Genomic DNA, 24,778 nt, shown 5'->3' with positions numbered 1-24,778 from the left:
GAAACTCCTGAATATCAAATACGACAAAAGTGGGCAAACATATTTGAGTTTCCATTCTAGGAATAAATCAGATGTTTCAGACACTATTGCCAACACTTTTATTTTCTTATATTGTGTGATGTGATACTTTATGGATGGACAAAACTAGCCATATCCAGTCCTGTGTTTACAGTTTGCCATATGTTTCCAGTTTGAGTGAGTTTGAGTAACATACGGAGAGCGTATTTGAGACCACCCTGTGATGCTGTAATTACCCAAGACAGGATGTCGCCCAGGGGGCTCTTCCCCCGTGCAGTAATGCAATCACCTGAGTAAAGTAATCAGAGTGCAGCTCTGACACTCTCACAGAACAGAAGCGCATCACTCTGTTGAAATTCACTCCATCACTACACATTGTTAAATGATATTTTAAAACCTATACCTCATTCCTGTGTACTGTTTATAAAATAACAGGACATCTGTAATTGTATTGGATTTAGTTTTGTTTGGGTTAATAAAATAACTAATCTGGTTTGTTTGGAACTGTAGTTTATTTAATGGAAACATTCTTGACATATTATTATAAAATTCAATTCAATTCAGTTTATTTGTATAGCCCATTTTCACAAATTACAAATTTGTCTCAGAGTGCTTTATAATCTGTACACAAAGACATCCCTGCCCCAAAACATCACATCGGATCAGGAAAAACTCCCAAACAACCAAGTGGGGAAAAAAGGGAAGAAACCTTCAGGAGAGCAACAGAGGAGGATCCCTCTCCAGATGGACGTGTAATAGATGTAATGTGTACAGAAGGAATCATGACACACAAATTAAAACACAGTAACAACACAATCAATGAATACGACCGAGTGTATGAATAGTTGGTAGTAGGCATATTCCACGATCGAGACCTCCACGATCCATCGAGGTCGAGAGGAGGAGTGGGCGGAGTCTCAGCAGGGCCATGGTTGGTAGTGGTCATATTCCACGATCCAGACCTCACTGAAGGATGTTTGATTTATTTAATGTATGTGATCGGAATGATGTAACAAAAAGAACATTCCGGCATTCAGGCCGGCTTTGAATATTAAATAAAGGTATATAAAGGAAATCTTCGGATGTCACGTTATTATTTGGTGACCTTGAAAAACTTAAATTTGGTTCTTGCAATTTGTTTATGACGACAAACCCTGGCTATTGTGTTGTAATATGAGATCTAAATATTGTAGTTTGTTTGCGACTGACTGTGAGGAGACTCCGGGGACGACCCAGGACACGGTGGAGGGATTACATCTCTGTGAACGCCTCGGAATCCCCCAGAATGAGCTGGAAAGTGTTGCGGGTGAGAGAAAGGTCTATAGGTCAGCCTGCTGTTGCCATGGCGACCCGCCCCCGGATTAAGAGGATGAAAATAGATGGATGGATGTACTGAGTGACAGATTAAACGGTTTTCGTCAATATAATATGCCAGTTGAGATCCTGATTATTGGCACAAACTACTACTATGATTTACAGATGTTTTAATTAAGACTATACCATTAAATAACAATATGGTTGAAAGTTAATGATCACTTTTCTGTAAAATCCATAAAGTGATGGGTCTGTTTTGGTATTAAATTGGATGAGAAACAAAATACCTGCAACATTTTCTCTTATGAGACCAAATGTCAACCGTGCTTGATAGTAAAACAAATATAATATGGTATATAGGCAATAACAAAGGATAAGCTGTTCCGTTGTTATTGTTGCGTCCAACCTTTGCTGGAAAGTGTGGCTGGAAATAGTGGCTGAGTAAGCAGGGGCCACCGGGGGCCCTCCACTAAAAACAAGAGGTCTGCCCCTTTTCGGTGACGGGGGACTCTGTAACTTGAGTCGGGGTGAAAACAGTGCTCTGGATCTGCCAGTGCAGACGCTGCTCGACAGAGTGAGAGAGGGAGAAAGAGAGAGGAGGTGCACGATGGATCCCGTCCCACTGCTGCTCATCCTAGTCACATCTTTCCCGTTGTGCTCGGCCGTCTACACCGGGCCCCTCCAACCGGAGATCTCCAATGGCACTTTCCATCACTTCTTTGTCCCGGACGGGGACTACGATGAGACGATAGACCCGGAGCAATGCCAGATGCTGTTTAAATTCTCGGACGTGCATCCGTGCGAGGCCTCCGAAGAGAGGGACTCCGTCGTGAGGGACGACTTCATCATCACCAAACTGCAGGCGGAGGACGCGGCGCGGCTGCTGGAGGGCATCGGCCGGACGGCGGCGCACGACCTGGACGGAGAGGCCGGCTACGGACGCCTCCTCCAGCGGGAGCTGTCGCAGATCGGCGAGGCTTTTTCGGGCGTCGGCAAGTCGCTGCTGGAGCTTGAAGGGAAGTTTAAACAAAGTCAAGAAACTGAGCTGAGAGAGGAGCAACAGCTGAACGGCAATATGATGAAGCAAGTTAGTGACATCCGGGGAACTCTGAGGGAAACCACGGATATCTCTCTGGGACTGAAAGATAAACACGAGCTGCTGTCTCTCATCATCCGCAGTCACGGCACCAGACTGAGCCGCCTGAAGACCGAGTATCTGAACGTGGGCTCTTAGTGGGCTATTGAGTTTGTGTGCGTGCATGTGTGTGTGTGTGTGTGTGTGTGTGTCTGACCCTCCAGTTCAACAAACAAGTGGAAAGTGAAGTGTGGCTTATGACTATCCTTCCTTGAATATATCTGACCTTGTATATACCTCCCAGTGGCTATCCCCATTCTTTGGACATGTGTCGTTAAAGCAAGCTCGAACACAAACACCCAGACATTCCTCTGTGTCAGGGGGGGAAAGGAAATGTGAACATGAATTATGTCTTTGTGGAGCCCTCTGTGCCACCTCTGAAGAAGAGTTTTAGGAGTGTGAAAATAAAAGCCTTCAGCTATTTTTTGGGCTATATATATTTGTGTGTCTGTATGGTTTAAATTATGTCATATACAATTGTTGGTTATTACTGGGCCAATAAATGCTTATTATTCATCACATAAAACGTGTTCCATGTTTCACATGTTTCACACTGCATATTTGACTAATTTGTCCTGAGAAACACACACTGCCATACCGTGGTGTACTTTACAACCATCTCCCTTCTTTGAAGCTTGCGGTTTGCATGAATAGAAAAAAACTTTAAAAATCTGAACTTTTGATTGATCGCAGTCTTGTCTTTACGTCACTGTGTTTTGTTGTCGGCTCTATGAGTGGCAGACTCAACCGTCCTGTCAAGTGGCTCTGGTTAATTGGCTTCTACGGTTGCCTCCCATTTCCATCTGGAAGTCATCTCCTCAAGTATGAAGTGTGTTTGTACAAAAGCGACCTCAGTTGTCATTATCTACTCTTTTGTCTTTTATGATCTTTAATATTTGTGGTTTATATGAAATGTGGGGTTTTGGATGATGTCATTTTACTCAAAAATACTTACAAATGACAGCTTGTTTAAATCTTGAAGAAATATATTCTCTCTTGTTATTCTGCTGTGTCAACATATAACATCTTATTTCAGGCGCACTGTTTGCGGTAGGAAAGTTGTTTTGACTTCCTGAAAGGCATTCATCTCTACTCTGCAGTCACACTCACAGAAGGCCTTTGGTAATAATATGTGTATTTTCTGTCTACTCCTTAAAACTGTCTTGTTTCAGCCAAAGTCTACAACAACCGCAAATTTACTGCCATAAGTGTGCCCAATTTTTTACAGAGATCATGTCTATGCAGATGTGAGTGAGCCAGATGTGCTTCCACGGGCGCAACTGGGTGTGATTTCCTCTGTCTGGTTTTCCTCACAGCCCAGCTTCCCCTAAGGGACCCCTTTTTAAAAAGCACTTCTCTGTAGCTCAGCGTCCCGTCAAAAACCCAGAGCCGCAGGAGCTCTGGAAACCCTATATGTCTATGGCTCTTTATTTCCATGGAGCTGTACCCCATAGAAATAAAGAGCCATAGACATATATCAAGTAATACATACACACATTTAACCTAATTGTGTCTGTTTTGTCTCCAATCATTCATTCCACCTATAGGAAATGTGTTTTCTACAGATTGGTTTCAGGTTCCTGATGCTTAGAAGGAGGGAGGCCTGAGTGTGAAGCCAGCTGCTGGAGAATGTATTCTCCTCTCTGACATTTTAAGGGCAAACAACAAGGTCGGGAATGTAGAGCGGAGCTGATCTGTGCAGAGCACAAAGCCCCAAGACCACATGCCTCAGAGTGTTATTATTAGAAAGATGAGAACTATTTGAATACTACAGCTGCTACTACCCTTATTAATACTGCAATGGATACTGTGTTTTAATACTAATAGTATAACCGTCCTTTAGCTACACCGGCCACTACATGTTTGTATGTAAGAATATCTTTGAAAGAAAGACAAGCAGGTCAATGATCACACTTAAATGAGTATCATTTTAACTTAAGGTCCACTTCCTGGCTTCTTCACTGGACTTTTAAAGATTAAATGTTCTGCAGGCCACCACTTGCTCACCGAGCTTCGTCGGGAGCTTCAGAAGCTTCTCACTGGACCAACTCCGTGAACACTGAGAACTCACTGAGCAAATTCCATTTTCTTATAAGGACAATGAGATGAATGAAGGCTGGAGACAAAGCTAGGAAGTTGACTTTGAGTTAAGATTAGTTTGTTAAACCTGTTTGTGTATAGTCTAATATTTATTCCGACACTGTGGCAGAGAAGTATATATTTTACTTCTGTAAACAGCTGTAATACTACAGTGTATACCAATTATGTTACAATTAAAAGTCCTGTACTCAAAATGTTACTTAAGTAAATGTACAACAGTATCAGGATCAACAAATATCAAAAGTAGAAAGTACTCATTCTTTCAAATGACCCATTCCACAATAATATTTATATTTTATTTTAATTAATGGATATTAATCACGTTTAATGTTGCAGCTCATGAAGGTGGAGCTAATAGTAACATTAAATACTGCAGGGTGCCTCAATTCTATAATAAAACTATATATTATTTGATGATTTTATATTAGTTGATTATTATATATTAGTTGATTATTATCTGTACACATGACATCTATTGCTTCTGTCCATCCTGGAGAGGGATCCTCCTCTGTTGCTCTCCTGAATGTTTCTTCCCTTTTTTCCCTGTGAAAGGGTTTTTTCTATTTTTTGGGAGGTTTTCCATGATCCGATGTGAGGTCAAAGGTCAGGGATGTCGTATGTGTACATACTGTAAAGCCCTCTGAAGCAAATTGGTCATTTGTGATATTGGGCTATACAAAATAAACTGAATTGAATTGAACAAGTAAATCATTTGTATTGTTATTGTATAATTGTGAAAAAGTGAAACATACTAATAAAGTTATATTTGCTGAAAGGATGTAGTGAAGTAGAAGTTTAAAGTCGCGTGGAAATACAAGTTATGTACAAGAACCACAAAACTGTAATTAAGTACAATACTTGAGAACATTTACTTTGTACTATATTATGTTCCACCACTGTTGAAACCGTACATGTTCACTTGAAAAGCACTGACCTTTTTACGTTATACTTTTATCTGAGAGTATAGTGGAGAAATGATATGGCCTATGATATTAAATGAGTTTGTAATGCAGTGGGTGCACATAGGACATGCAGGATGTTATCCTGATTAAACAAACTGAGTCACTACTACAACGATGCAACAATGCTAAATGAATCATTAGTTATATGTAAATACATCTTACACCAAATACGTAATTTGATTTACATATTACAGTTGAAAAATCCAATGTTATGTATTATTATTATTATTCCTGGTGGTATTGATACTGTAGTTAAGAAAAAGAAGGACTTCTTCCCACTGTGCAGTTTATACAAGAGTCACTTATGAGCAGTCAGCCAGAGGGGATTACTGCTGTATGCTCAAATACATTCATATCATGGTTTCATTTCCACGCTGTTCATTTTTCAGATTGTCACAAAGTGCAGCTCGATTTATAATAGTTTTTATTCTGTGTTAATGAAATACTACAAATCATATATTCTATCGTGAACATATTACTTATACAAAAACAGTCTCCAGGGGCCAGTATGGTTTTATCCAACAACAATAATTGCACTAAGGCTGCAGTAACTCCATGAAGATATAATTTGAGACACACAATAGTAAAGAGGAGTTGCTTCAGGAAATAAGTAAAGACAGGAATTGGATGTCATCAGATTTAATTTCTCATAACAGTTGTGGGCAAGTAATTACTGCTCCCAGTGGCTGGTATGTTGTTAATGGACAAGCATTAGTAATAGTCATCAATCATTGTGCGTGTGCTGTTATCAGAATAAAGTATGTGATCGGAAAATTCATGTCGTTATCTGGATTTTATTTCTTATTTTTATAAGTTGTGTTTATTAAAGTAGCTGTTGCTCCACTGTAATACACAGCAGACAATATTTCCCTTTTTCTGTTCAATTCTTATTGTTGGACTCTTTTATTTTTGTCAGATTTGTCCCTCAGCTTTGGTCGCTGACATTTGCTCATTACGTTTTCCAAAACGGCCGAATAACACAGACTGCTTGTAACACAAACATTAATATAAAGAGCTGCTGTTTAAACATAACGGTGTTGAAGTCTTGACTCCATGACATACCAGGGATCTAATAATGCAATAGAAAAGACAAGCACAAAGAAGTTCATGTGACGTCTGTTCAGTGCGTTAGACAGGAAGAACAAATAGTTCTGCAAGGCTGTTTTATTTTTCAAAAATATTTTGATGGGGCTAAGACCTCAAGAACAACAAAACATTTCTCTCAAACACAGTTTGGTCTTAATCTTCATCTTTTTCCTTCAATAAACACAAATGCATCTGCATACATACAATTCAAATAGTACATGTACATATCTTGTTTTGAATGGGTACATAATGATACACAGTCGCCCTTTGAAATGTGGCAGTACACATCCATAGTTTGATCTTCAATACATGTTTCAAAGTTGTGCTATTGATTGCCTGCCAGTGTTTCTTTTTTTTTTTTACTTTTCATACTTGCAGATTTTACAGGAAGAACATTTGTATAAGTATTCTCCTCTTGAAGAGCAAGCAATTAACACTGAACAGTTCATTCGTAAAGAGGGAGAGGGAAATAAGCACCAGAGGACTGAAATCGTCTTCAGTCAAATGTCACCTCTTTTTCATTTTCATGTGAGAGCCAGCGTCCTGTGCTTTCTGTGTGTGAAGACTCTCTCTGCTCGGAGTCCCGGGGTGTAACTGTCTGTGCAGCAGGGCTCATCACTGTTTCAGGATGAGACAGGTGTCTCTTAAATGTGCGGCAGCCTGTCACACACAGCCGTTCTCCTGCCTGCGCTTGTGTGCCACAGGAGTGTGTGGAGGGTAGAGGGAAGGAGCGAGTGTACACAGGAAGCCAGCCAGCAACGTCAGGCCCAGTCCCCCCCAAGCACAGAACATGGACCAGCCGTAACCGTGACTGATGTCCTCTGGTATTCCAAACATGTAGCGAGGATAGCGGGACAGTTCAAAGTTGATCCCGGCCACACATGTGCAGAGGGAGATAATGCAGCATGTGCCTGTCAGAGAGGAAGAAAAACAAGTCAAAACGACAGCAGTCCATTTTCTTCTCCTCCGATGCATCATTTCATCACGCTCTCATTAACAAGGACATTACTGCCCCTCTGCGGGGATTATGGGTAGTGCTCTGTATGTATATCACAGTTTACCTCCCATGAGGAAAAGAAGTCCGGCCACATACTGCATCAGATCATGCTCCTTGCAGCAGCCCAGCACGCCTACGACCCAGCCGAACAGGATGATGGATATGGCCATGCCTACGAAGCTTGCAGTCATCCTCTGGAGGTCTGCAAAGCGCACGAGGGAAGTGGCAGTGTTAGTTGGGACGCTGCCAGGTTTCTCTACATGCATTCATCGGATTATTAAAGTAGGGTTTTGGGAAACTCACGTAGCGCGTGCCACTCATCCTGCCGTATTGTCTTCATCAGATTGATTGGCAGGTTTCTGGGCAACGCCGATGATGAGTAGTAGTATTTTATGTGTGTGCAGCGCGGAACCAATCCTGTGGATGTAAACAACACAAAGAGGATGTCACAAAAGCACTGAGATCAGATGAAGAGCATATCACAAGGCGCTCTGCTGCCACCCCCTTACCAACCAAAAAGAAACACCTAACCGTCTCCAACACCACCACCCACCCATCCACCCACACCATTGTAGAGTAGCTTATTGTACGCATCTCGAGGCTTCTGTTACTACACGCGTGCCTTTTGGTGCTGGAAACAACACAGCACGTCGAACGGTAACTGTGCTCCGCGCTATGCTGCGTAGGCCTTGAGGGTCCGTGCGCAGCATCAGCACCTTGGATAGCGCATTCGTGTACAAAGTATATGTTCTGTGTGCTGGCGCCTCGCGCACAACAACACACACATGTCCAAAACAAACACATTATAGTACTAAATATCAGAAAACCAAACCTTTAAAGATCAGATCTTCCATCTCCAAGTCAAATCCTCCTCGGTGGCACTTTTTCCACAGACCGGTGATGGTGGAGTTGAATTGCCGACTGCAGAGGGACTCCATGGCCGGGGCAGGAGGCAAGAAGTGCCGCTTCGCCCGCAGCAGCATCTCGCCGCTTCTCGTCTCCACATTTCTCTCCTTCGGCAACATGCGAAGCGGGAGGTTGTTGTTGGAGATGTAAATGTAGCCGGGGTCGTTTCTTTTGTTTGAATAATTCTTGCAGCGTTCCCGGTGCCTCCTCGCGTCGGTCTCGTACCAGTTGTCGGTGCCGATAGCCACTGCTATCAGTCCCAACGCGCAAAATGCCAAAAAGAGACCTGCCACGGTTAAAGTCCTCATAGCAGCCATGTTCCATGCGTATCTCGCCTCGGTGCCGTAATAATTCCACGGGACAGCGGGACTCCGCTGCTGGCTGCTGCCGTCAGCGTTTGAGATGAGAGGGAAATTCAGCAATTCATGGAAATCTGAAAAGCACGTAAAATCCCGAAAGCGCTCATGTCTTAAATGTGTCACCCACCGCCGAAATAAGACAAATTCCGAAGCGCAGGGCAAATGAATTCGGGGCCTCGGTGAGCTCTTTTGGCTGTCTCCTCGCTGCCTCTGAACTCAGTCTAGCCTAGATACTGGTCAGTCCAACATTTCTCTCCAGTAGATGGAGACAGAGTACATATTTGAAAGAACAACAAGCCCCGAGGCCTGCAAGTTACAGTAAATCATGATCTAGGTGAATGGCAGAAGTTGGACAGTTATACTGGAGGAAGGGTCCTCAGGTTTGTACATTTGGTATCACCTCGGCTGCTAACGCGTTCACTTATGAAACACACGAAGACAGACCACTAAAAACCTCGTGGAGGGCCCCATTGTTTCTGTCTGGTGAACAGGAAACCATTTCATCACATCCAACACATTGCCTCTGCAACTTTCCATCTCAACAGGGCCAAACACATCACACATTAAACAATACAGCAACAAAACAATATAATATCGTTTGGTTCATTGTATTATTGGGAGAGAAGTTATACACAAAACATAGATTTCTTAAAAAATAAATAAAAAGTTGCTTAGCTCCAATTAAACAGCATATGTTCAAGTTCTAGTATTTCCTGAGGCAACACGGTCTACTCGCCTATAACGGTAATATTAGAGCGCAAACACGTTTCAGGGACACCGACATCTCAGTTAAGTTTTCACAGGTTTCATTCTCATGGTCAATACTTCCTCAATTGAAACCATAATGCCAAACTAAAGAGGAACAAGCTTGATTCCAAACTCATTTTTGGTTTCGGCTCCTGCGTGCAGTAACTCTTTAAAAAAAAAAAACTATAAGTAATCGTGTCTGGGGGTTTGTTGTGATTGATGGTAAGAAAACAAGTACATCACATGTTCTTGCACAGCAAAAGTAGGGAAGCTTGATATGTGTTGAATCAATAAGAATGGTATTTTATGTAGCTTTTTTGAAGGGCACAAGACTGCAACACTTGGACTGACAAGAGAGGAAGTTGAAGCATACAAGGGAACACCATTGAATATGTGTGACAACTAATAATGGATAGATAGATAGATAGATACTTTATTAATCCCTAAGGGGATAATAATGTCTAATTTAACAGTGTGACTGCTTTTAAAAATATATGAAGACGACTCGTACATGCCTCTATTTCTACTCTATAATTGTAGTTTAGGGATAAACACATTTTAAACTGCATCATATTACTATTACTTTTACTCTCTGGACCATTCCTAAAATATTCTATATTAATATATATATATATATATATAGTTAAAACATATTAGGTATCATTGTGAATCTTTGCACGATTATTACAAATTCAGGAAATGCGTGTACATGATTGGCACATGACACTCATCAGGAACTAGCTGATTGTATGCATTTGACAATTGGATGATATGAACGCAGACAAGAGTCCAGCTTGTTGCTCACTTTCAGTTCCCATTTGTCTGGTGAAGTCGGCTCAGCGACGTTGCGTGTTTCAGTGAAGCAATAGGAAAAAGTTAACATCCATCACAAGCTTCAAGAACAAAGTTTCTCATGCTGCCTTGTTTACATAATGGACGGATACAGCATATCATCTGTAAGTGCTGCTGTTTTATTGTTCCATGTCTGTTCTCTGATCAGAGTTGGTAACATTATGATCATATTTTACTGTTTGTCACGCGGTTTATTCTATGTTTCTTTAGCTGTTTAAAAAAAAATTTACCGACCAATTGGTGGAACTTAGAAATTCAAATCGTTGATTAATATCTGAGAATAAGATGAGGGCTTGAAGTTGTGTTTTTTGTTGAACAAGAATATTATTATGTATTTGGTTTTGCTGTTGGGTAACCCCAAACCGGCTAAATCCACCTTCATGTATGAACTTGTTTATTTCCTCCGGTGAACAGCTGCTCTGTTACTTGATACTATTCATTTCTGTTTTTTATCTTCTAATTACAGCCATAAAGATCCAATCAAATATATAAAGACTTGAAGAACACAATGGTCATATTTTACCAGTTTTGTCAGGACAAAGAGACTCAAACTTTTACTTTCTCTGGGACTAAATCACATGTTTCCCCTCAAAAGGCGTCAGAGGAAATCGTTCCAAATGAACCGGATAGTTATCGGCCACCTGCCGAGCTGTACCCTTATCTCACGACTGTGGGGGAGATTTATGAAGGTGAGCAGAATGGATTTAACCATCGAAGTGAACATGAATCACTGCACGACTGTGACTACCGTACAATACTTTCTGTCACTGTTTAGACCATAGATGGACCTTCCACTCGGAGCGCGTCCAGCCGACGGACTTTGAGAATTCTCCAGTGAATCACCTCATTGAGCTTCAGTCTGTGTCTCCTCAACAACTGGTCCAGCCAGCGTACCGCTACAGCAGCGAGTCGATGCCCCTTCACCTGGACCCACCACTCGTACCTCTCTCTGTGTCACCACAAGTACGGTCATGTGTAGAAACGGATGATGGCTCCAGTGTGAAGAGACATCATCTATAACTATGTGACCTGACATATTTAAATTAAAAGTATATTGTTGTTTCTCCAGCAAAATAATATCCATATTCTTATTATTGTTACCGAGCTGAAGTAATTTGTTGCACAGAGCAAAAAGCATGATGTCAGGTATGACTAAATAATGTGATTCACATAAGTCATATTAATCAAAGTACTTTTCCAAAATGAAAAGCGAAAACAGGGTTTTGTTAATTTTTCACCTTGTTTTTTAGTTTAAGTTTATCACTAATACAGCATGTTGCCTTTTCATGGGGAAATTATTGTAAATGTAAATGTTAACAAGGCCACTAACGATTCATTTCATCTATAAAATGTCAGAAAACTGTTTAAGATGGCCATCACTATTTTTCAGAGCCCAAATTTACTCATTCAAACAGCCGGATTCATCCAATAAACAGCCGAAAACAGCCCAAGTTATTCCAGTTAAGACAAACAGCTTCTTACAATTCAGATGGTGGGACAAGGGTATTTGATTAACAATCAATTGTTTCTGTTATAAATGTATATACATCTTGAATACAAGGTCAAACAGAATATTTTTTTTCTTTTACTAAACATACATATTTTAGGAAATACTAAAAGCATGAATGTAGATTATTTGCAATCTAAAAGGAAATTAATTGTATCTCTGCAAATACGTGTTGTGGACAGTCAGGGATGTTTTCTCTGAAACGTTGTCTACATCACATGATCACGCAGAGCGTAGCAGTCTATTTTGGCAGAGTTACTTCCTCTTTTAGCACAATGACTGAATGTTCAAGCCAAATGTCAGACGATGGGTGATTGCAAAACAAAATAAAATTGCAGCTCGATCACTTCTCTGTGTGAACTTAAACCGTGCTTTACATTTCTCCTAAAGATTCCATATTACACCCAATCGCTGTGCTACCAGTACCAACCCTCTGCCTCGCCTGGACATTACTACTCAGAAGAGGAACAAAGAGGTATCAGTCCTCCGCTTGAGGTATCAGACGGGGAGGAACTTGAAGACCACAACCGCTCCTCCTTCAGGAAAGACATTAGTGAGTATTTCCAAGGCATAAATCTACTGCACGTTATATACATTCTTATAAAGACTGAGGAAACTGCCAAACTGAATTGCTTGACTGAGTTTCATATTTTCAAATCTAGGCAACAAGAAGAAAATCCGCTTGTACCAGTTCCTCCTGGACTTGCTCAGAAACGGGGACATGACTGATAGTATCTGGTGGGTGGACCAGGACAAGGGTATCTTTCAGTTCTCCACTAAACACAAAGAAGTCCTGGCCAGCCACTGGGGTACTCAGAAAGGAAACCGCAAAAAAATGACCTACCAAAAAATGGCTCGAGCTCTGAGGAATTATGGTAAATCTGGAGAGATTAAAAAAGTAAAAAAAAAGCTTACCTATCAGTTCAGTGAAGAGGTGCTGAGGAATCTCTATTTACGCCAGTATCCTCACTGATGAGGGAACACAGGCTGTCTTTCATGAAGCTGAAATCACTAAACTAGCCAAGATTGGGTTTTTCCTGTATGCATTTAAATTTTTCTACCAAGTTTTCTTACATATTTATTTTTGATGCCATTATACATCCTGTACTATGCCATTTGCCTATAAACTTCTTCATTTCAGACTCAAATGTAGTTTGTGCATGTAAGTGTTTGTGTCCATGAATTAAAAAGATTATTAAACATCAGGGACAACAAAAAACAACACTGTTTTTATATAAACCTTTGTCATGAATGTGCGGTTTTTTTTGTCACATTGCACAAATGAACTGAATCCATCTTTAAATACACACAAATCTTGTTCTGGGACCAGTGTTATCTATTCCAATTCATGGTGAGGCCAATTATAATACAGAAAATGTTGAATGGCAGACCTGAGCAACATGGCTGCTAATTCATTTCTCATTGTTTTGAACCTTGGTTAAAATGGGAATAAAGGGGAGAACAAAAGACAGATGTGTACAGTAAAAAGCGGTACCAAATAGCAGTAGCCTAAAAGAAAGTAGTGGAGACGTGGGTGCCAGATAAATAGAAAATAAAATGCAGTTGCAAGCAGATTGTAGATTTGTGGATGGAGTCTGTCGCCTACCTATGAAAAAGGCATCCTGTGATGTTAGTGATTAAACACTATAACAGCATAGGAACTTAACAATAAAGGCCCATTAATTTGAATTACCTCACAAAACAAATGGGCAACCAGTGGCATAATATAACGCCTCTTAGCAGTTATTTTCCAGATTTCAGATTTAAATTTATTATAGGCCTATATTTCAAGGATTTACAAAAAGGAATGTATTTCCTTTATAGTGCATATAAATGAAATGCATTAAAAACAGCATTACGTTTTCCTAAATTTGACTTTGTGTACATAATATTGTGCCATCCATAAATTACATATACATGTGATTGGAGTTCGACAGATTATCTTGTCTATTCTTCCATTGGTTTCCAACATCAGGAAAAGAAAATATGCTCCGTGGTTTCAATATCAAAATAACGGACATCACTTTCAAAAGGGATTCATTTGAAACGAAGAAGCCCCGCCCCCAGAACAACTTCCTGCTGACGTCAGTCGAAGCAGCCAATCACAGTCCAGACCTCGTATCGGCGCAGATTTCAAACCCGTCGAGTCGACCAGCGAACTGCGGTCCGGACAACCGGGGTTGTCGTCTTATTTTTGTTAGGAAACCGTTTTTGCGTTTGGGAGGTTGTTTTAACTAGTTGTTGTAAGTTTGCGTTGGCAACATGAGAGTGAGGTGAGTAACCTGACATTCAAATTAATTGAAACTTCAATTGTTTTTGTTCGCATTGATTGTCAGTTAGTTAGCAATCGTGTGTCCCGATCAGCTAGCTTAGCTAGCGTTAGCTCCTATGAGCAGACGCACCCGGCTGGTGGGACGGATGTCTTCGTATGCTGCAATAGCAGGTTCTGAATGGTAATTAGGTTGTGTGCTAATCATTGATGCTCCATGTGGTATTTTGTAGTTTACAACTGATGCCAATGCTTCGCTAGCTAACGCTAGTCTAGCTATTGTTAGCATGCTCAGTTAGCTCTCTGCTAAAAATGACTCGCTAGCTAACAGTCTGATACCTGATTTTAACTTACTCACTGCCGCTCATGTAATGTACTGGTTTACACTATTATATTGCATTACTTTTAACAGCTTGATAGGAAGCCGTGTTCCAGTGTGTCTGGGGCTTTTGTTGTGACTCATAAAACGCGACCAAGAGAGGACACGTCCAAGGCGTGTTAAAATAATAAAGTGGTCGCCAGACTACGACGTCTTGGGCTTTTATCATTCACAATAAAAGCCCCACAGACACTGTCACACTGCTTCATAGAGAGCTGTTAAAGTAACTCAATATATGAGGTTACGCAGGTGTTGAGCCGACAGAAAATGACTTTCACCCCCGCGTTTGTGTCCAGTGAAGTGCATGCAGCGGAGTGCGGCGCCTACCTCAACAGAGCCCAGGTCAGGCTGCAGGATATCTGGGATGAAATCGGGATCCCAGAGGAACAGCGCATCCAGAGAACCAACGATGTGCACAAGCACATTAAAGTGAGTCTCGCGGATTTGCATTGTGGTTGTTGATTTTACAGAGCTATCAATTTATAGAGCTATCAATTTATAGAGCTATCACATTGACACGTATCATTGGTGCTCTCGTTCTGCAGGGGCTGCTGGACCTCATGATTGTAGAAGAAGATCAGCTCAAGAATAGATTACTGAAAAGCATTCAGGCATGTGTTGAAGAACTTAATACGTTGACCAGTGAACTTCAGCTGCCCCCGTTTGAGGTAGTCTTTTTTCCCCCCTGATTTTCATCAACTGGTTTGGGAAAATTGTGAATGTTTGGATTAACTTTCTGGATTTCTGCGTAGGAGAAAGATTGCTCCACCATGTTGCAGATGGAGAAGAATAGCCGCACACATCTAGAAGTGTTGAAGGAGCACAAGAAGCAAAGAATGGAAGAGCTTACGGGCCTCGTTGGCAAAGACCGTGAGCTGTGTGATATTATGTGCATGACTCCATTTTGCATTGACAAAGATGCCGTCCCATCACTGAAGCAACTTGAGACGTATCGTGCCTACCTGGACAATCTGACCAAAGAGAAGGTGAAACTGACGTTCTGGTCTTATTAATTTGCCAAGAGCCTTTTTCTTATTAGGGTTGTAAAGTAACCTGCCATGTCTTTTTTTCAGGAATGTCATCATGATGAATTTGTAAGCGTCAGAAAGGAGATTATTGTCTGCATGGATGATCTGGAGCGACTCCCAGAGACGAGCTTTGAGATGGATGTGATGTGCGAGGATCAGGAGGCGTTCTGTCTTTCAAATGACAACATTGCTGCTCTGAAACTACTGCTCAGTCAGGTGATTTTGTAATATTTGACATGTTTTGTGTTCTGACGCTATGATTTTAAGTCTACGTTTTCATGGGCTGTATGATATTGGACTGAATGTATGATTGTTATGCCTCCTTCCAGTTACAACAACACAAGGCGGAGAACGAGCACCGTTGTTCAGCTTTCCGTTCTAAGATCCAGGAGCTGTGGGAGAGACTTCAGATTTCCCAAGAGGAGAGGGAAGCCTTGTCCGAGCATATGGTCGTTTCAAAGAAGAGAAACGTCGAGGCAGTAAGACATCGACCTCACGTGGTCATTCAGATAAACTAATTTCCGACAATGCACTGGTTGTCGTTTCACTAAACGCTTGCATAACACGTTTTAATCATGAGCGTTCTCGCTTTCCAGCTCCAGGCTGAGGTCGAGCGTCTAGAGCTGCTGAAAATGCAGAGCATGACGACTTTCATTGAGGCCATCAGGGCTGAGATTGCTCTGTTATGGGAGCGATGCTTCTACAGCCAAGAACAGCGGCAAGCTTTTGTTCCATATCATGACGGTAAAGATGTGTTGTATATTGGCAATGGCCGTACACCAACTCTATGCTGTTGATCATCACAAGGAGTGTGTTCTCAATGCGCGTTTTATTTGTCCAGATGATTTTACTGAAGAGCTTCTCAACCTGCACGAGGCCGAGGTCAGAACCCTGAAGGTGTGTTACGAGGGCCACAGACAACTCTTTGAGGGAGTCACAAAATGGCAGGAGAACTGGACCGTGTACTTGGAATTTGACGTGAGTCCTATCCTCATACATCTAGAGAGGAGGCTTTTCTAACCGACGTATCTCGGTGTGGTAACGTGTTGTATGCATCTCTCAGAAAAGGGCAAATGACCCCTCGAGGTTATTCAACAGACGCGGGAACCTCCTGAAAGAAGGGAAGCAAAGAGCCGACATGCAGAAAGGTTTGCCGAAGGTGAGGAAATGTCCAAACATGGTCTTTATTGACATGTTCTGTTTGTTCAGCTAATTATAAAACAGGACTGCAATTTAATCAATTAGCAAAAGAAGCTGTTGGTGTGGATTTAAAATCTATAAACGTCCAATTAAATTAATTGGCAAAAAAAACTGAGCTCAAGCAGTTGCTGGTGCATTACTGATTGAGCCCAACAGATGGGGATGTTGAAACTAATAATCTCACTGCAAAATTGTTGGCACCATATTTTAACAAATTAGGGCATTTTAGAATGTGTGACTGTTATGTAATGCAGAATGCTAGTCAACAGGGAATGTGACCATGTCAACAAGGTACACTTAATGTTTACCTTTTGGTTCCAGCTGGAAAAGAGTCTGAAAACCCAAATTGATGGTTGGGAGGAGGAACATGGCAAAGAATTCCTCGTCAATGGACAGAAATTTCTTGAGTACGTGCAGCAGCAGTGGGAACAGCACCACGCGGAAAAGGAGAACGAGAAACTGGAGAGGGTGTGTTTTTACTTGGATAAAACAATATATATATTTTGGTCTTTCCATTTCTTGTCTCAAAAGTATTGTAAATATTTGTTGTGTCCATTAGCAAATGAAGAAAACTAAACAGACCCAGGAGGACATGTTGTTTGGAACTTCAGTGAGAACACCGTCCAAAAGGCGGGTGCCAGGGACTCCCACACCTGTCAAACTAAGGAAGGTGAGATGGTGCTGCAGCTTCTTTCCATTTGTTGGGTTTCATTGTTGCGTGTGCAGAGGGGCTCTGGCTGCCGTGGTGAATACTTTCTAAAGTTGACCCACTATTTGTTTCCTCTGTCTTAGATTTGCACCTCCAGCATCGCCACTCCCAACAGCATCCTTTGTTCGGGCCTCAGTGGGACTCTGTGCCACTCCATCCAGAAACCACCGCTCTCTGCCAGCAAGGTATTGGCAGTGACGTTGCGTCATCTCACTGGCAGAATAAATAAATGTTGATAGCCTGGCAGAACTTCACGGTTGGGTTGCTTAGCGCTGCGTCTCTCTGGCTGGTTGCACTAAACAGATCCCTGAATGTAAGAGTTTCTCTAGTCAGTTACGGTTTCCTTAAAATACCACTGGTTGCACAAAACATATTTTATAAGTTATCGCCTTCACCTTTTTGTGTGCGTCTGTGTTGCAGGAGTGTACTGTGACTGTGGGATGTTATAGATATGTTTTAGTTATCATTGCACAATGCAATGATGGTCCTTTTCTTTAGTCTTTTAAATGAATCGAATGAAAAAGCTAGTAAAAAGCACATCATCATCATTATGTTCTTGTTTCAGGGTTTTATTCTACGAACCCATGGACATGGAAAAACTCCCCTTGGAACCGACCGCAACAAGGAGAACATCTCTCATGTCAGAAACCCTCCCTGTGGCACGCCGAAGTCTCAGGACACTCAGGATCACACCTTCAACTCTGTTGCAGCTTCCTATTCCGACTTTGCGGTAAATGCAGTTTTTTTACTTGTGCTGAGTTAATCGAATACTGCATTTAATAGGATTACAATAGTACCATGAACTGCCACACACATCAATATTCTATGAAGTATTCAGGATTATATAGTTTAACCTCTGCTATTTGGCATTACTGTTGATCCAAAACAGAGTTTCTGTAAATACCTGCAAGTCCCAGGAACTACATTTTATAAAAAGAATGTTCTTTTAGAATTAGAAATGTCTTTTGCTCTATTTTAGCTGTGCAGTAAAAATGGGGAAATATGAAATGAAGCAACTACAAAGCAGTAACCCATGCCGTTGCCAAGACGACATCAAGTTTGGAAACAGATAATCTGCATCAAAATTCATAAATATTAACGTCACGCCAACTGTTTCCCAAATGACATGAGCACGCCACGTGTCACGCCTTCAACGTGAACAACGATGCTGACTCGGGCATGTTCCCTTCTCCTCCAGAGGGACCTCTCCAAGGCGTCTAAATCCAATGTGACGTCTGGACTGATGAACTCCACCGTCAGTCATCAGTGACGGGGTCAAAGGTCTCCGCTGCAGGTCTCATGTTCGGATCGTGGACCAGAGGGATCATTAATGTCACCGATTACAACAATTGTAAATATTTCAGTCGACTCTTTGACTCTGTTCTGTTTTCTTCAGACTTCTCCAGGCTTAGCCCGACTGTTTTCTCTGCCGTCTGTTTTTATGGCACGTTATTGATATTTGTACTAGGTTTTTTCTGGCTTTTTTTATTTGACATTTTTCTTCTAGGGCTACAGCTTTTTAAATAACTTTAACCATTTCTAGAGAATAACTTTCTTTTACTACTCTAGCAGATAGCCAACACACCGTGGTGTTATTCCTCCAGCTGGGATGATGAATTTTTTTAATCAAACTGTAAATAAATATTGATAACTATTTATGATCTCGTGTCATTATTTGTAATTCTACCTGAATGTTTTTTTTCTATCCCCTTTGGTAAAATGACATTCAACGGTTTTATGTTTATGCTAAACTTCACCCCAAACTCAGAAGTATTTCTTACCTGTACTATTTATCACTCTTGATTGTTTGAGATCTGCCAAAGTGGCCGCCTCCTGTATCTGGTACACACTACTGTACGGGGTCTCGTCGATGGACAGACATTTCTTGAGAACACCTGTTGGGGGTCCACGTTGGTCAAAGGACTAGAGAACACCTTTTCCCTACCGACGGATTTTCAATATGATTAAATTAGTCATTGTTTGAATTGGAAATCTACACGACATGTTTTATGGAACTTGAATGAGAACACCATCCAGAGAGTGGAGAGCAGAGTTTTATTGTATTTGATTTTCCATGTGCAGTGTGACACAGACTTACTGAAAAGATTTAAAAAGTTAACCCACAGCTCCTCTGTTTATTTTCATTGTACAGTGTAGGTGTGTTTCCCTTTGCTCATGTAAGCTGAAATTAAGTCGATTGGAAAAAAAATTTAAGTGTGAATCGACAACTCGACCTGTATATTTAAACTATTTGACATTTTTACTTATTTATTCAATATGAGAAAAGATAATTTCCCCTTTAGTGACCTACGGCTTCTAAATGGTTGCGTTGCTCAGGGTGTAGTTTAGTTGGAGTCAGAGGTCAGTATATGTTAAGTATATTGCTTTGACCACATAATGTATACATGCGAGTACATTTCACACATTGTATTGTAGAATAAAATCCATTCTCCATGCCGACTAGAAGTGGGAAGAAGTTATGTTTAAGCTATGCGGGTCATGAGTTCTTCGAGAGCCCTCTCGCGGTGATTTTCATGGAGCAGCAGCACTTCTTTGATCGCATTGGGCTGGATCTCATTAAACTGAGTCAGGAGATGCAGGAACTCAGCAGCCTGAAAAAGAATTTAAAGTAAGTAATGATGCACATCTCTGGTTGCTATTACCTTTTTGTAGCCTTTTGGCAAGGAGCCACTGACGAGCGGTCATCACCTGGCTTTCACAGTTCTGAAACATGTCCAAGGCCTCCTCCACCTGAGCTTCAGCGTAACCCAGCTCACACAGACGCTCACTGGCCACCAGGTATTTCAGGATCTGTCGAGGAACGGACAAATAATTGAGAACGGCATCAAGTACAAACGGCACAAGTTAGATCTCTAGGTAATTGTAAATAAATGTACTGTGTCAAAGGGTTTGAAATTAATTGTGTTTGAATAGCGATGCTTGATGGGTCACTAGTAAGCCGTGATGATGGCATTATTAATCCCGTGGTTGCCAACAGAAGTAAGGATCGGTTTTGTTGGTGCATTTCCTCTGCCAACCATTTTTCCAATTGCAATAAACATAAATGCAGGTTTGATGTTTTATTCTATTCTGTGACTGGGATTTGACTATCAGGCGTGCAGCAACAAAGGGTAACGCAAACGTGTTTTATTTATGTATCAAACCATTACTTTGAATAAATGTGAGGTAACGGGATGGTGATCGAGCAAATGACCCACTTCACAGTGTTTACAGCTGGGAAGAATCTATAAGACACAGTTTGGGGTGAGAGCCAAAAACACACTTACAATTATCGCTGGTCATAAGTGACTCCAAAGAGAACAAACAAATCCTCGCAGTTAAACTCAAGCAACAAAATCTGAAAGTGGTGCCGACCTTCTGTGGGCTGTGGTAGCCGGTCTTTTGCAGAGCCAGAATGGCCGTGCGTAAAGGGAAGCCCCTCCCTGTGATGGTTTCGAGGAGCTCCCTCTCTTCCTCGCTGAGTGCCGACAACAACTCCGCTGACGAGTCAAAGAAAAGCCCTCGAGAGCCACCGGCCCTCAGTGCCTGGTGACGAGGGAAGAACAGATTCAAAATGGGTCAAAGTGGGTTATGGAATAGAAGTCAAATTAAAAGAAATTATACATATTTTTCTTGGATACACTGAAAAACCTTCTGTCCGTAGTTTGAGCCGACGGGCCCTGCGGAGGAGGGTCGTTGCTGGTGCCTCCTGGTGGAAAGGGAGCGGGGGGCGTGTCCTGGGAGTCCTTCCTGCCCACCGAGGCCTGTGAACGCAGCTTCTTTTTGCTGGTCTTCTGCCAGTGAGGGAGGGGGCCGGCCTGCTGGGCCCGGCGCTGCTCCAGGCCGCGCGGTCTGCCGTCTTGAAGGGACGGCGAAGAGCCTCTGTGGCCCCTGAGGCTCTGAGGGGAGGCAGGCTTACGGTGGTGAGTGGAAGGGCCACGGTGCATGTCTTTGACTCTGGACAGCTGGTCTTTGGGTGCGGCGCTCCGGGGCCGCTCTCTGCTCTTGATGGAGGGGCGTCTTCGGTAGAGGAGGCTTCGTTGTCCTCACGGTAACCATCGCAGTAGGGGCGAGATCCCCCTAGCGACGCTGGCACTCAGTGGCACTTGCCAGTAGTTGCCAGCAGGTGCCGCAGCTACTCAGTGGCACTTGCCAGCAGTTGCCAGCAGATGCCACTACTAGTCAAAAAGTGCCACTACTAGTTAAAAAGTGCCAGCAGACGGAGGGTCGGCCGCAGTGACGAGTCTGCGACGACTCAGTGACAAGCTTCACTGAAGTGCCCGGACAGCGGAAGAAATCACTTTCATGATCACAAAATGGAGGAGCTGCGGTTTAGCTAGATAGATACACAGATGGATATATATATATATATTATATATATATATAATTAGTGTCTTTTTGTACACTTACTTACAATATGCAATAAGATAGTGCTGTACATTACTGCTGTAGGCTACTATATTTAATATTGTTTTGCTACTACTACGTTTCACTTCGTAATCTATTACACTTATATACCATGATATTGTAACGTCTCGGACGTTATGGCACTGATGACACGGAGACGGGACGACGTTATTAATCCTCCCTTTATTGGGCATCCACCAACACATACACAGGGCTCTCAAGTCTCCCCCCCCCCCACCCCCCCGTCAACAACTCCTCTCGACTCGATGCCGGTGCGCGCAACGCTCAGCTGCGATGCTCGCACAGGTGAGCATCGGGTGCTGATGGAAATGTCACGCTTGCCTGTCTTCAAAACTTGAGAGCCCTGCATACAGCGTGTTCCTCTCAGTTTAGCAGGTCGAATGTCAACAACAACGGTTCCCGTCAACCACACTTAACTCCCGTTTTCCGACAGGTTAACCCCGCCTCCCCTCTACTCCGCCAATCACAGGCACGCCCCCTCGACCAGCATGCACGGTGCCACACTGTGATTGACAGCCACTTCACAGGGTCGCTACAATATATTACGAAGTGAAACGTAGTAGAAGCAAAACAATATTAAATATAGTACAGCAGTAATGTACAGCACTATCTTATTGCATATTGTAAGTAAGTGTCTACAAAAAGACACTAATTATATATATATATATATATAAATATATATATCTGTGTATCTAGCTATTTTAGGTATCTATCTATCTATCTAGCTAAACCGCAGCTCCTCCATTCTGTGATCATGAAAGTGATTTCTTCCGCTGTCCGGGCACTTCAGTGAAGCTTGTCACTAAATCGTCGCAGACTCGTCACTGCGGCCGACCCTCCGTCTGCTGGCACTTTTTGACTAGTAGTGGCACTTTTTAACTAGTAGTGGCACTTTTTGACTAGTAGTGGCATCTGCTGGCAACTGCTGGCAACTGCTGGCAAGTGCCGGCAAGTGTCACTGAGTGCCAGTGCTTACACTTTAGATTAACAGTGGCATCTCCTCAAAGGAGAATTTCATGGAGGTATAACAGTATGACATGGTAAACAAATTAATTATATATATTTTTTTATTAAAGAAAGGCGGGTACATTATACATATCATGGTATATAAGTGTTATATATTACGAAGTGAAACGTAGTAGTAGCAAAACAATATTCAATATAGTACAGCAGTATTGTACAGCAATATCGTATTGCATATTGTAAGTAAGTCTAAAAAAATACATTATCTATGCAAGTCTGTGGCACTTGCCACAGACGTGCCACTGAGGTGCCAGTGAGTTGCCATTGAGTTGTCGGTGCCAGTGATTGCACTCGCCCTCTCTCAACCATCGTCATCCTCAGAGTCCGAGATGAGGAACCGGACGGTGCGAGAGTTCAGGCTGTGACTGCGGGGCCGGGGGCCCGGGGACCATGATTAATGTACTTTACCCGTGTACTTTTTCCTCTACTATAACCCCAAATACATCAAAAAACACCTGTGAGTGTAATACTAAGTGCACAAGAAAATGCATTAAAGAAATACTTAAATTAAAATGTCAAAATGATCAACTTGGATGCTAAAGAGAAGAATCACCCCAGGATTAAGAACTATTATTTTAGTTTTGTTATTTATCAATCTAGATTATTTTGGTGTAAGTCTCTGCCTCTTCTTGTAGATAAAGATAAGATTGATAAATAGCACTTCAAGTCAGAGGTGAAATGTTTTTAATTTGATGCGATATTCCTATTGATTTTTCTTTTCTGGGCTGTGAAAATAATAATGGGAATTGTATTATTAATAAGTGTTTTAAAATAAACAACGACACCGATGAATAACTGGGAGAACAAAGCTGAAAGCCACCGAGTCAAACCGATCACAGCTGTTGAAGTGATGCCAGGAAGACATGAAACATGTGAACGTTGGATGTGTGACCTTCGTGTCTCGTAGTATCCGAAGCCGGTCTGGCATCGTGATGTCTGGAGCCGTCACGAGCTGCACCGTCTCCTCCGGTGGAGCCAGTCGGCTGTGGAATGGGACGTCCTCCAGAGGGCTCATATTCACCAGCGGATGTCCTGCAGCAAAGGAAACGAGTTCCTGAGTTTGAAGTTATCGGAGCAGAACTTCATCGTGGTCATGATTCTTACCGCCGTCGGCTCTTCTCTTCGGTCCACAGCCCTCTGAAGCCTTCACGGTTGTTTGGAGTAAATTACTGACACAAAGGTGATATCCGGGATAAGCCTCTTCAATCAGCTGATGAGTTGTTTACCAATATCACCCCACAGACAGCCGTTATAATCCGACCTCCACATGTACAGTACAAATAATGGAGAATTTAAACTGATGCATACAAATATATCCGAGAGTAATACTCAAAACTAGCCCCAATAATACATGAATAAATAAGTATTTCATGCAATGCTATAAATACATTGATTATTTGTTGTTGTTGTAAATGGTTAATATTTTCCTAATTTACTTCCATATTCAAAAGGCACATTTCAGACAGTGTGACTTTAAAAAATAAATCTGGATCTGAAGGGATTAGAGATTGCTGAGGTATTGATAAACAAAGAACAGCGCAATACTTTCCAGAGATTAACAGATTAGATCAAGGTGACAACGCAACAGGCTGGAACAACAGCGTGACGTCGGGGACACTCATTACCTATTTTATTGATTTATGTTGAGAACATTTGAGAAACATTTCGACACAATAGCCGCGGTTACCTAATCAATTTGAAGCTTATGTTGGGTTCTGCGGACAAATTTAAAAGGCAAATAAAAATAAAAATGCTGTAC

General features: G+C 41.9%; 5 protein-coding genes across 6 annotated transcripts; 3 read left to right on the top strand and 2 right to left on the bottom strand.

Moving 5' to 3' along the window:
* The first annotated feature begins 1,191 nt into the window (after positions 1-1,191).
* fibina (fin bud initiation factor a) lies at positions 1,192-3,456 on the top strand. The gene is made up of 2 exons (XM_056416204.1): positions 1,192-1,324; positions 1,782-3,456. Exons 1-2 carry the CDS (start codon positions 1,192-1,194, stop codon positions 2,564-2,566), a joined length of 918 nt encoding a protein of 305 aa, XP_056272179.1. The 3' UTR covers positions 2,567-3,456.
* A 3,222-nt stretch (positions 3,457-6,678) lies between these two features.
* Positions 6,679-9,084, bottom strand: tmem276a (transmembrane protein 276a). Its single transcript, XM_056417295.1, has 4 exons — positions 8,445-9,084; positions 7,916-8,029; positions 7,677-7,814; positions 6,679-7,526 (listed from the first exon to the last, which is right to left on the bottom strand). The coding sequence occupies exons 1-4, from the start codon at positions 8,833-8,835 to the stop codon at positions 7,279-7,281; spliced, it is 891 nt and encodes a 296-aa protein (XP_056273270.1). The 5' UTR covers positions 8,836-9,084; the 3' UTR covers positions 6,679-7,278.
* A 1,365-nt stretch (positions 9,085-10,449) lies between these two features.
* spi1a (Spi-1 proto-oncogene a) lies at positions 10,450-13,235 on the top strand. Its single transcript, XM_056417296.1, has 5 exons — positions 10,450-10,580; positions 11,072-11,165; positions 11,252-11,439; positions 12,374-12,536; positions 12,646-13,235. The coding sequence occupies exons 1-5, from the start codon at positions 10,557-10,559 to the stop codon at positions 12,954-12,956; spliced, it is 780 nt and encodes a 259-aa protein (XP_056273271.1). The 5' UTR covers positions 10,450-10,556; the 3' UTR covers positions 12,957-13,235.
* Positions 13,236-14,153: 918 nt separating this feature from the next.
* LOC130195618 (protein regulator of cytokinesis 1-like) lies at positions 14,154-19,224 on the top strand. Of its 2 annotated transcripts, none has more exons than XM_056417272.1 (14): positions 14,154-14,256; positions 14,933-15,060; positions 15,177-15,299; positions 15,384-15,617; positions 15,705-15,875; positions 15,989-16,138; positions 16,256-16,403; positions 16,501-16,637; positions 16,723-16,818; positions 17,181-17,327; positions 17,419-17,529; positions 17,652-17,753; positions 18,134-18,298; positions 18,767-19,224. In XM_056417272.1, exons 3-14 carry the CDS (start codon positions 15,192-15,194, stop codon positions 18,836-18,838), a joined length of 1,641 nt encoding a protein of 546 aa, XP_056273247.1. In that variant the 5' UTR covers positions 14,154-14,256; positions 14,933-15,060; positions 15,177-15,191; the 3' UTR covers positions 18,839-19,224. The 2 variants fall into 2 exon arrangements, with proteins under 2 accessions (XP_056273247.1, XP_056273246.1); XM_056417271.1 differs by having other exon boundaries at positions 14,928-15,060.
* A 380-nt stretch (positions 19,225-19,604) lies between these two features.
* LOC130194976 (ubiquitin-associated protein 1-like) lies at positions 19,605-21,627 on the bottom strand. Its single transcript, XM_056416203.1, has 5 exons — positions 21,525-21,627; positions 21,220-21,467; positions 20,944-21,114; positions 20,278-20,379; positions 19,605-20,180 (listed from the first exon to the last, which is right to left on the bottom strand). Exons 1-5 carry the CDS (start codon positions 21,625-21,627, stop codon positions 20,052-20,054), a joined length of 753 nt encoding a protein of 250 aa, XP_056272178.1. The 3' UTR covers positions 19,605-20,051.
* Between the last annotated feature and the right edge of the window lie 3,151 nt (positions 21,628-24,778).

This window comes from Pseudoliparis swirei, chromosome 6, assembly GCF_029220125.1.
Source record: "Pseudoliparis swirei isolate HS2019 ecotype Mariana Trench chromosome 6, NWPU_hadal_v1, whole genome shotgun sequence".
Classification (NCBI taxonomy): Eukaryota; Metazoa; Chordata; class Actinopteri; order Perciformes; family Liparidae; genus Pseudoliparis; species Pseudoliparis swirei.
The sequence above is the reverse complement of the archived record's forward strand: the minus strand, read 5'-3'. Positions and strand labels throughout refer to the sequence as shown.